General features: G+C 29.3%; 1 protein-coding gene across 1 annotated transcript; it reads right to left on the bottom strand.

Moving 5' to 3' along the window:
* Positions 1–6,965: 6,965 nt before the first annotated feature.
* Positions 6,966–11,126, bottom strand: LOC101506428 (metal transporter Nramp2-like). The gene is made up of 4 exons (XM_004501481.4): positions 10,382–11,126; positions 9,495–9,631; positions 8,736–9,388; positions 6,966–7,697 (listed from the first exon to the last, which is right to left on the bottom strand). Exons 1-4 carry the CDS (start codon positions 10,960–10,962, stop codon positions 7,476–7,478), a joined length of 1,593 nt encoding a protein of 530 aa, XP_004501538.1. The 5' UTR covers positions 10,963–11,126; the 3' UTR covers positions 6,966–7,475.
* Between the last annotated feature and the right edge of the window lie 218 nt (positions 11,127–11,344).

Raw genomic sequence — 11,344 nt, 5'->3', positions numbered from 1 at the left:
CATGGAACCACTATGAACGGGTCGTCGCAATTCATCGCCATCCCCCCCAGAACAAAGAGTGTTAAAAAAACCATTTTGTCTGGCCATAAACTCATAATCATTAAACCTGACATTTTCTCTATCGTACCTCATCAAAAGATTCTGAATTTCTGCATTGTGAGCGATGCTATTACTCCGAACATGTCTATTATTCCCAATTGCGGTTTCTTGCATTTGACCAAAGTTGGAGTTTTGAAATCCATAGTTATAAAGATTGGAATAATCATAACCATAAGAAGGGTTATTAGTGAAACCAGAGTTGTTATTATTAGAAACAGAAAGACGAGAAAAAGCATGTTCTAGGGTTTGATTCATATTAGAGGGGTTTTGAATTTGAGATAACATTCGAATATGATCGTTTAAAGGGTTTTGGTTTTGGTTTTGATTAAGCGATAAATAACGACGAAAATAAGATTGAGGTGAAAAAGATGAGGGCGAACCAGAATCGTCGACAGGATCAGGTTTGGATCGATTCGACATCGTTTTGATTTTGTGTCTGTTTACCTATGAATGAAGAAACAACGGTGACGGCACTGTTAGCAACAAAACAGAGAGAAGAGAAGAAAAGGGTTTAGAGAGAAAGATAAGGGTTGAGTTGAGGATATTATAATAAGGGTTTTTATTTAGTAATTAAATTATATATTGTATTTATAAGGAATGAGAATAAAAGAAATTAAAAGATTTATATAAGGTGAGTGAATAAAGGAGAAAGATTAGGGAAGGGAAGAGGGAATGGAAGTGGAAGGTTGGAGTGGGTAGTATAGTAAGGAGAGTACTCCTAGGACTCAAATTCTGCATGCAATTTATAGTAACTTTTCATGCGAGAAAAAACTTAAGAGACGAGAATAAAAAATAAATAAATAAATAAATAATGTTTATGGGTGGGGTGTGCTCTATGTTGTGTGCCATTTTATTATAATGTTTCATGTTAATGTTAACCCCACCACCTACATGTCGTTTTCAGCCCAAGTTGCATGTGGGCTTCGTTTCAGGTTTTGGTCAACACTCTTCCGAGACTCTCACACCAACAATTTTTTGTCTTTTCTAGCAAAACTTCCTAAAACAGATAGTCTATACTTTTTTTTTTTTTAATGCTTTTCCTAAACTAACAAAACCATTTTATAATATTACTGTTCAATTAACTTCGCTTACAAGTTGTCAATGAATTGACTGGCTTGAACTTTTATTCTTTGTTTATTTTTTTTTTTATAATAATGGTATTCTTTTAGTTCAGATTTAACATTTTATTAATGAGCAATTTATATTTATTTTTTTTTTGTAAACTGAGCAATTTATTTTTTTACTATTATATAAGTTTCATTAAATTTGATTTGATAGTTTATTTTAATATTAACATGAAGACATTAAATAATTAATATAAACTTTTTAATATACCAACAAAGAACAATTACCTACTAATGTAAATTACTAAATATATAACGGATTTTTTTGTTACTAATTATGTAATGGACTTTGTGATGAGTAGAATGTTACATTCATAATAATTAAATATAAGTCATTGAAAATCATCATTGACATCAAGGTTTTGTTTTTTATCTTTCAAACTAGGAAACTCTTCACCTATTTTTTGTTTATAATAATAATAAGGTACTCATCCTTAAAAAAAATGCCTTGCATAAACAACTCACTTATATATTTCTGTACAAATTATTTTTATTATAATATGTAAATAAATTCAAAATATTTTATATAAGTTATAAAATGTTTTAATAAGTAATTTTAGAGAATTTATGAAAACATATTAAAAATAGTTTAGGAACATATATAACTCGTTTTCGTAAAACATTTTATTTAATCTCACAAACACTTATGTTACTTCTGGATAAATTTAAATAAGGTATTTGATTTTTATATATATACAAAAGGTCATTGGTATTATTGTGAGCTATTTTTTGTGTTTCTCATTTTCATTAGTTATTCCCTTTAATATAATATTTTTTGTTTTATCATTTATTTTATTTCAAAATAATGGATAATTTAGAAATTTAAGATATAATTAAGTATTAGTATTTTTTAAGTTATACCTTTACATATAATTAAGATATTTATTTTTATGATTTTATTTTATTCATAGTTGAGTATTTACATCTTTATATTAAAAAGTGAAAATTAAATAAGAGTATTTAGGTTAAATTATTAATTAATTTAATAATTTTTTATAATTTATGTATAAAAATCTCAAACTATCAAAACAATATGGAATAGAGAGAGTATTACCTATGCAACATATTGGATAAATACTCCTTTTATTCCAAAATATAAATAAAAAATAAATCAAAAAAATTAATATATCTGACTAAAAATATATAACAAATATATCAATTTTTTTCACCCAATTTCTCTTATATTTTGGGACAAAAAGGCTACATAAACTAATTATATGAGCATAAAATGTGAATATTTTTTCAAAGACTTGTATTGATTAAATATTTTATTTTGATTTTGTATTTAAATTATAAAAAAAATGTGTAGTATATTTGAAATAAATAATTTAAAAGTAAATTGTATTAGAGAAATTTGGTGTAATTAGTAATTTTATATGCTAAATTGAATTTTCATTTCTTATAATAAAATATTTTCCTCTGTAATCTTATTTTTAAATTATGACCGACTACATAACTCTTTCTATATATTAAAGATATTACAGTTAATTTTTATTTCTCTTGTTCTTAGTATTATTATACAAAATAGGTATTTGTTTTTCTCTAATATTAGAGCTCCAAAAAATTTAACCGTAATTTTTTATATCGTGATGGCAAGACTCTATGTAATTTTAAATTTATGAAATTATGATTTTAAATATTTACATATTATATATAAATTACCATGTCAATTTACGTACTTCACTTTCACAAGTATTTATAACTTTTTTAAATAAATTGGTTATTTAAAAATTATTTTATGTTTTCATTATTCTATTTTAAAACATTCTGCAAGAGATTAAATTCTTATCAATAAATTTTTAATATATGAAACATTAAAAATATAAAAAGTATTCATATGAAAAAATGAATAAATAAAAACATTATTATTGGAGTTTATATTGTTTTTAGAAAAAATACTTCATTTTATTTATAACAATGTAGTCAAATTTATGGTATACACAAATATAAACACATACAAATAAATAAATAAAAAGTAAGCATTTTTTTTATTTTTGCAAAAGAAAAAATAAGCAAATTGATTGTCAATTGTTAGAAAAAAATACACATTATTATTTTTGGATAAATTTAATTATAAGTAGTTAGATAGTTATAGCACCATATAAAATGAAAGACTATTAAGTGTAATTTAGAAATTAAAAAATAGGCTATGCTAAATTTAAAAGATACATCCGTTTAATTTATAAATATATATTGTGAAACAAATCAAATGTGGATAAAATATAAAGAAGCGAGAAAAGATAGTTTTTTTTAAGAAAGGATAAAAAAATATTTTTTAAGAAAAAAACAAATGAATTAAGAGATTAGAAAAACTAAGAAAGCTAGGTAATTTATGGAAAAAAAGTGTAGAAATAAATTATTGGAGTTTATCTATTTGATATTCAAAGATGAGAACATAGATTTATGTGTTTGTTTTGCAAGGTCAAACCACTAAAGAATAGCTTATGAGCTTATGGCATATATAAGATTATAGGACAAAATAGAATTTTTAGGATCTAGTCATTCTCTCTCCCTGAGTTTGTAGCATTTTTACGAATTTGTAGTATTTTTTTATAGATTAATTCAAGTAGCACGTGAATTTATAATGTTAATTAAAAATATAAAATATATTTTATTTTAAGTTATTTCGCTTTCTAATTTTATTTTGATTGAGTCTAACATGTTAAAAAAAAAATTTAATTTTAAGTTTGATACGTAGTTTGTCATAAATTTCTTTTTAAGTTCGAGTATGAAAATTTAATGCACTATAATAATTTATTTAAAAAATTTATCTCATATTAATATTTTTAAATAAATAATCAGATATATTTTAGAATAGATTAACCAACTAATAATTTAATGAAATTAAGTATTTTTTAACATTTAACATGATATTTTAAAATATTTAACTTTATACGATATCATATTTTTAATTTAATTTAATTATAATATATTTAAATATATCAATAACTAATATAGAATAATGACTATATTAATAAAAGATCAATAAATTTATAATTTAACATAAACTTCAAAATTTAATATATAATAATAATAATATTGATTATTATTATTATTATTTATATTAAGTAGACTAACCTTATACATTTAAAATTATAATAAACCGAAGACCGATTTAAGTTTTTTATTGAAAGCGAAAAAGTAACCACATCCACACTTCATGGATTGGGGATATACCCATTTATTGTTGCATTCTAATTCTGCTTCTAGCATTCTAAAGCAACCTCACCACGAAAATAACAAAACTACGAATTGTTCCGTGCATTTTGAAGGGGATTCCACTGCCAAATAAAACATAGGCTAAAAAGTCATTATTCTTTTGGCAAAGTTGGTTTGTATAGTAAGCCCCTAACCAGCAACATTTCATAAGGAGTGAAGAGTCATTTGAGGACGCATACGCGTACAAAGCGCGTACAGATGGTGGAACATGGAACACAGGTGCTTAGGCCAAGATTTCAAAGCTCATTAATAATATAGTGGAACACAATTGGCACTAAATTTCTCAAACTCAAGAGTTTAGATAAATTCATGGAGGTTACCCAAACTCAGACTAGTAAAGTTGTTACGTATTTACTAGTGAAATCAAAAGTTTATCAATAGTATGTAAGCTTATTAAACTCATACGAGTTTGCAAAAGAAATAATTAATAGACAAGTTAATTTATTTTTTGTGATCTAAAATCATAAATTCGTAATAGATTAAAAGTTAACTTGAAAATTTAATAACCGTTTGATAGATAAAAAAAAAAGTCTTTTAAACATGTAGTCAAAAATTATACTTTTTTTTATCAAACAAACTAAACACTTGAGTGGTGTGACCTAAAGAATAATTATTCGAAGTCTAATTATTTGTAAATGATTGTCTTAATCTATTAGTGTTGGATAAATTTATTTAAAATGATTTTGGATACTTAAATGACTTTTTAACTTCTTCTTAAAAGAGTGAACCATCATTTTATTCTATGAAAGTATATGATACTGTCATTTTAGTCTTTGACTCAACAAAAAAATCAAATTAATACTCGAATAATCAAAATAGTCTATGAAAGATACAACTTAGTATCATAAAAGTATTTAAAAGATACAATTTACTGTCAAAATAGTTCACGATCGTTATAACGTCAAAAACTAAGTTCAGTGATATTTTAATTATTCGACGACTAATTTAAGTTTTTTGTTGAGTCAGAGACCAAAATAATAGCGTCTTGTACTTTCAAAAAACTAAAATAATGGTTTATCTTTAAAAAACGTAAAAATGATGGTTTATCTTTAAAAACGTGAAAATATGTATATCACATAGCTCATTTGTTATCAACATCACTCAATTACATCCATAAAAAAGAAAAGAAAAAAAAAACTCACTCAATCACACTAAGCTAAGAAAAGAATATCATTTGAGTAAAGACAAAAAAATGGTTTTATTGCGTTCTTATTTGTTAGAGAAGTTGGTGTTTCTAGTTGTAAACGGAGAAGACCTAGTTTATACTTAAAATGCTAGAATTCAATAAAATATTACTTCATTATGGCTAAACGATAACTTTTTCTTACCTTAATGTGATTGAGTGATGTCCGTTCCAAACGTATCTATTGTTTTCAAGTAGACATGTAGTCAAACAAAGCATTTTCTAGACCAAGAAAATTCCATACAGATAATAAAACAACACATCTAAAGTGAATATTGTTCTTGTTAGAAGAGAGAAAACGAAAATATGATAGCATGAATAAATAAGATGGAACTTATTTCATTCAATGAGTTGGAAACCTATTTATATAGGAACTATAAAGCTATGAGGGAAGCCAAATAAGCCAGTTGAAGTTGCAGGTAAATATAATTACAACAGAACAGAAGAATAAATCTATCTAATAATAAAAGAAATAACTGACATTGCAGTTGTAGAGAAAGAGTGAAAACGAAGTCCGTCACAATTTATTATACTGAAATGAATAATGGCACCTCCAAAATTTTCTTCTACTTGATCCGTATTATATACATACTGTAATATAAGTTTTATAGTATATATCATTCTTCTGTGTATTTTCATGATTGTTGTGGTGATTCAGTGGCAAGGTATTACATTACGTGCTCAGGAAGTGGGATTGATACCTTCTGCTTCCATTCTGTGTATTATTTTGCAAAAAAATGCGACAGTTAAGAGTTGTACTCAATGCATCAAGTTAAAACCTAACATTTGTAACTACTTTGCCTAACTTTCTTGCAATTGGAGTGAAACCATTTGGTATAATGACCAATGTATTTGGCCTCTCAAATATATCTGTCAAGCTCCACCGCTGATCATACATAAGTCCAAAGCTTACATGAGATTAAGACAGGTTGAGCTATGTAATGAGTTTGCACAAACATTTTTATAAGAGTTTGCACAAACATGATGCCTGCTTTTTATTAGATTATTTTTAAAAATGAGATATGTTCATCCTTTTTCTGTTCCATTCTTTCGAACTGTTAAATCTCAGGAAGGAAAGTGAAATTAAATGGTCATTGTTTATCCTCTCTAACCCTTCCATTCCTTGTTCAATTTCCTACTTGTCTACTTAAAAACATACACTTCAAAATGTACAGAGTAAAGCAGTACAAATGCAAGATTTTCGGTTAAATCAGATCAACCCAGTGCCGTAGGCCAATAATTTAATGACTATTCAGGCTTTTCAATTAGTCATAGTTCTAATAGTTCACTATGTGTTGCTCACATGAAAGATGATCATAACCAACTAAAAAACAGGAAAATTGAAAGATAAGATGAATGTACTTCATATTTTTGACTAGTCCTTACAACTTATTGCTGCTGTCTTACCTGGCTGCCTAATCAAGGAAAAATATACTCCATGTTCCTTCATCAAAACAGTATGTGAGTGTTAGTCCAAGTTTAAATACAAACTGTTTACATCAAAGAATGATTGAGCAATTCACAACTTGTTACAAAAAGAATAAGGCAGGCCGGAAAGTAATCTAGCCTCCAAGTTGTAATGATGCTCTCTCAACATCTTCCATTACAGAAAGATATCTGTCTTGTTACACGCAGTAGGTAACCTCTATAACCCTAATGGAGAAATGAAATCCAGTTAAATATAGTTACTTTCCACTATCTGACCTTGTACATCCTTTAATCCCTTTTGCAGGGTTGGAAAACTCTTAATGCATTCTTCATGATGTATGAACAAAACTCGTCAAGCAAAATCGTGTAGCTGAGGCTTACCGTACTATTTCCATGATTTTAATGCTGTCTTTTTTGTTGGCTTAATTCCCAGAAAAAGAAAATCTCTTTGGAAATCGATCAACCAATCCGGAAGGAAGAGCACCACTTTGTGAAATTAAATATACAATGAATGCAATATAGGAAACTGTGCAAGAGCATGCTACAAAACCAAACAGTATACTGTTCACCTCAGAAAGGAAGAAATCTACTAAGAGATACCCATTGATTACTATTATCAGTGCAGCAACCGTCCACGCCACCCTCTACAAAATAAATAAAATAAAGCATTATTATAAATAAAAATATTATTTTAAATTTTAATAAAAAGATATCAGTTAACTGAATGAACTTGGTTTTGCACAACACCTTTCTTTAAACTTTACATAACAGTAAATATTCAAGAAATGAGGAAGAAACTGTGTCAGAACATTAGCACTTTCCATGCCTTTCAAACAAATGCATTTGTATCCATATTTTGTAACAGTTATTTGAAAAGTGATCAATATTACCTACATATTTTAGATAACTAAAGAATTCCATGCTTCATTGTCGAAGTGATAAACTTGTAGTTGTACAATACAATGGGATAACTGAATGGTCCGGATTACTAGGTTGTCACTGGTTTAACTCCAAACTCATTCCACCATTCAAAACTTTAAAGTCTATCTTATATATCAATATTAGCAGATAAACTCTATGGAAGTGATGTCCTAGTAAAACATAGTTTGTAAAAAACTTGTGGCTTGGTATAAAAGTGGTTGAGCTAAATACCTTACGATAGAAACATATCTTTGAAGTAATTTACAATTTTACATCCAATTTGACTCACCAATTCAAGTATAGGTGTACAAATACAATCATATACGAGAAAACTCAAGACCAGAGAAGTCACAAATAATTCATTAAATTAAAAGCTTAACTAGGATACACAAAGATCGTCCTTAAAAAATTTACTAGAATTAAATGTATTGCATTTAAACTTCAGTAAAACAAGACGAGGATAAAAGCACATACAAACAAATTTCAAGCTTGACAAGTCTTATATTACTATGTACAAGCATAGATTGTTGATTGAATAGTCAATAAGCATCTTAAACTACTTGATATTTGATTATCAGATAAAAAATCAGTCTGCTAAGTAATCTATCTGCAAAAACAATATTAAACATAGGATAACTTTATTTTTGTTTCCTAATCACTTAAGTCATTGTGTTGTCAATACCATGACGGAAGTTGCTTTAGAGGTCAGAGATCTAACAATTAACAATGACCGAAATGAAAGAACAGTATGATCAACTCACCTCAAGAACAGGCCCAACCTTAAAGGACCCCATGATACGCTCTTTGGAGACCAATGTGAGGAGGGGAATCAATGCAAAGGGAATTTGTATGGACTGAAGCACATTAAGCCATTCATTCAAAACATCCAATGAGGCTTCTGAGCTATTAAAAACAATAGCTACAATTATAGTTGGCACAATTGCACAACTTCGGGTGATCAAGGCTCTCAACCATTTCTTTAACCGAAGGTTGAGGAAACCCCCCATTATGAATTGCCCAGCATACGTGCCAGTGATAGTGCTACTTTGTCCAGCCGCCAATAACCCAATCCCCCAAATATAAAGAATAGGGAAGAGTCCTCCTCCATACTTTTCCTCAAGATACTGCCCTGCATTCACCAATCCTATGGTATTTGCCTGCTTTGTACCATAGAAACCCTTTGCAAAAACTGTTGTGACAAACAGGTTGATCATGAAGGTGACTGCGAGTGCAACCGTTGATTCAATAGAATAGTAATTGATAGCTTCTTGCACCCGACCTTTCTTATCGGGATCAATTTTCCTTGACTGCACTAAAGCAGAATGCAGAAATACATTGTGAGGCATAATGACACAACCCACAACGCCCACAGCCTGACGAATTGTTTTTGAGCTAAGTCTTGGAATCAAAATACCTACAAAAAGGAACAAAAACGGTTATGCCTATGCCGGTGGATATTGGGAGAGATACCTATTCATTTTTTAAAACGTGATTCAATCACACAATAAGATAAAATTTACCCATCATGAGCTCTTTTCCACTAGGTTTTGCGTCACCAAACATCCAAGCAAAAGAAAGAGCCATGGTAGCAATGAGAACTGCAAAAGCAGCTTCCAACTTTCTCACTCCGTAGTTCTCAAGAAATAGAAAGAAAAAGCTGGTCGACAACAGAGAGAATAAAGAACAATTATGTGTTTAAACATGAAAGTGGGAAGGCTCCTTGCTAATATATTGAAGACAATATAAGTGTCAGAAAATTGAAATCACGAATTGAAGCCAGGAATAAATGTTTAAAAGATAAAGGTTGAATTATGCCTGTTTCTACTACTAACATCTACACAGAAAATTAATCCAAATCATAAATTTTGAGAACTTTTGTTGTTGATAAAGGAGTTCACAACAAAATTATAGTAAGCTAATGAAACAGTATGTAGTTGTCATGAAATGATTGAATATTACATTAAAGCAAAACATAACATCAAAGCAAATGTAATCATCCAAGTTGCACTCATGACAGAAAATTTTGAGTTTTTGATATGAAATTAAGAGTAAGTTCAGTTCTATGATGTAATTACTAACTACACTTGACTGACCAAGACCAATATCAGTCGAAAGTTTCCTTGCAACTCATGAAAATCCTTAACAATAATAGGCCCTATCAGTTCTAATCAAGAATCAGGTAAGGCAAACCCACAATATATCAGTTCAAATTGAAAGAATGGTCTAAGCTTCACTGTTAATTTCACTAGATCATCTACTTCACTATTAATTTCACTATAAACTAATTACATAACGGTTCCTTAAACTATAAATAATATTTTTCCTTAACCCTACCAGGAAGAGGTGTATTAAAGTTTGAAGTATGATTAGATAAAATAAATTGAATGAAATGAAATAGGAGGAATACCAATCGGAAGCAGTAATAAGAACTCCAGCCCAAAGTGGTAAGACACCACGGCTAAGAATCTGAATAGCAATAGCACTACCAATAACCTCTTGAATATCAGCACCAATCAAAGCAAGTTCAGCCATAAACCAAAGCACATAACGAGCCCAATTAGGATACTCATCTCTACAAAGCTCAGCAAGATGACGACCCGTAGCAACACCAATTCTAGCTGAAAGAAGCTGGATCAACAGGCCCATAAAAGTGGCCCACATCAACAACCACAAAAGAGAGTAACCTGCAATTGCTCCGGCCTGTAGATCCCCTTCTAAATTCCCTGGATCCAAAAAAGCTATACTCATCAAGAATCCAGGCCCAGTAAACATCCATAGCTTCTTCCATGAGAAAGGAGGTACGATCGAATCGTCCACTGAGTCGAATTCGAAATCTACCACCACGATCTTCTCACCCGATTCATACGCCCTTTCTTCTTCATCCTCATCCAATTCACCTTCTACTTCCAGTAACCGGTTCCCTTCTTCTTCTTTTTCTTCGCCCCTTTCATCTTCTTTTGAATTATCTTCTCGCGACGGACCACTCATCGTATTTTATTTTTAATTCTCGGAATCCGATTATGTGTACCGTCCGAGCCGGTTTCAGGTGGAGCTTGGGTTCGTTGCTACGTCTGAGCGCCTATTTATAAGGATCTGTCACTCTACCTCTATTGCATCTCCCTCCTTCTTCCACTTACCTTTTCTTTCTCTTTTCTTCTTTTTCTCAGTTTCGTGTGCCTTTAAAATAATCCAAATATAATAATTCATCTAAACGAAAATTGATTAGTTAAAATTAAAATTGTAATATTATAATTCATTTTGAACACTGAAAAGCAACGCACAATTTTTCGTCTTGTACAAATCTTATTCGGTAAAATAAGATTGTCGGGGAAAATCAGGAATAAACTAGAGGGTTTGGGCTGACAGAAAA

The sequence above is a fragment of the Cicer arietinum genome, chromosome 5 (genome assembly GCF_000331145.2).
Source record: "Cicer arietinum cultivar CDC Frontier isolate Library 1 chromosome 5, Cicar.CDCFrontier_v2.0, whole genome shotgun sequence".
NCBI lineage: Eukaryota > Viridiplantae > Streptophyta > Magnoliopsida > Fabales > Fabaceae > Cicer > Cicer arietinum.
The sequence above is the reverse complement of the archived record's forward strand: the minus strand, read 5'-3'. Positions and strand labels throughout refer to the sequence as shown.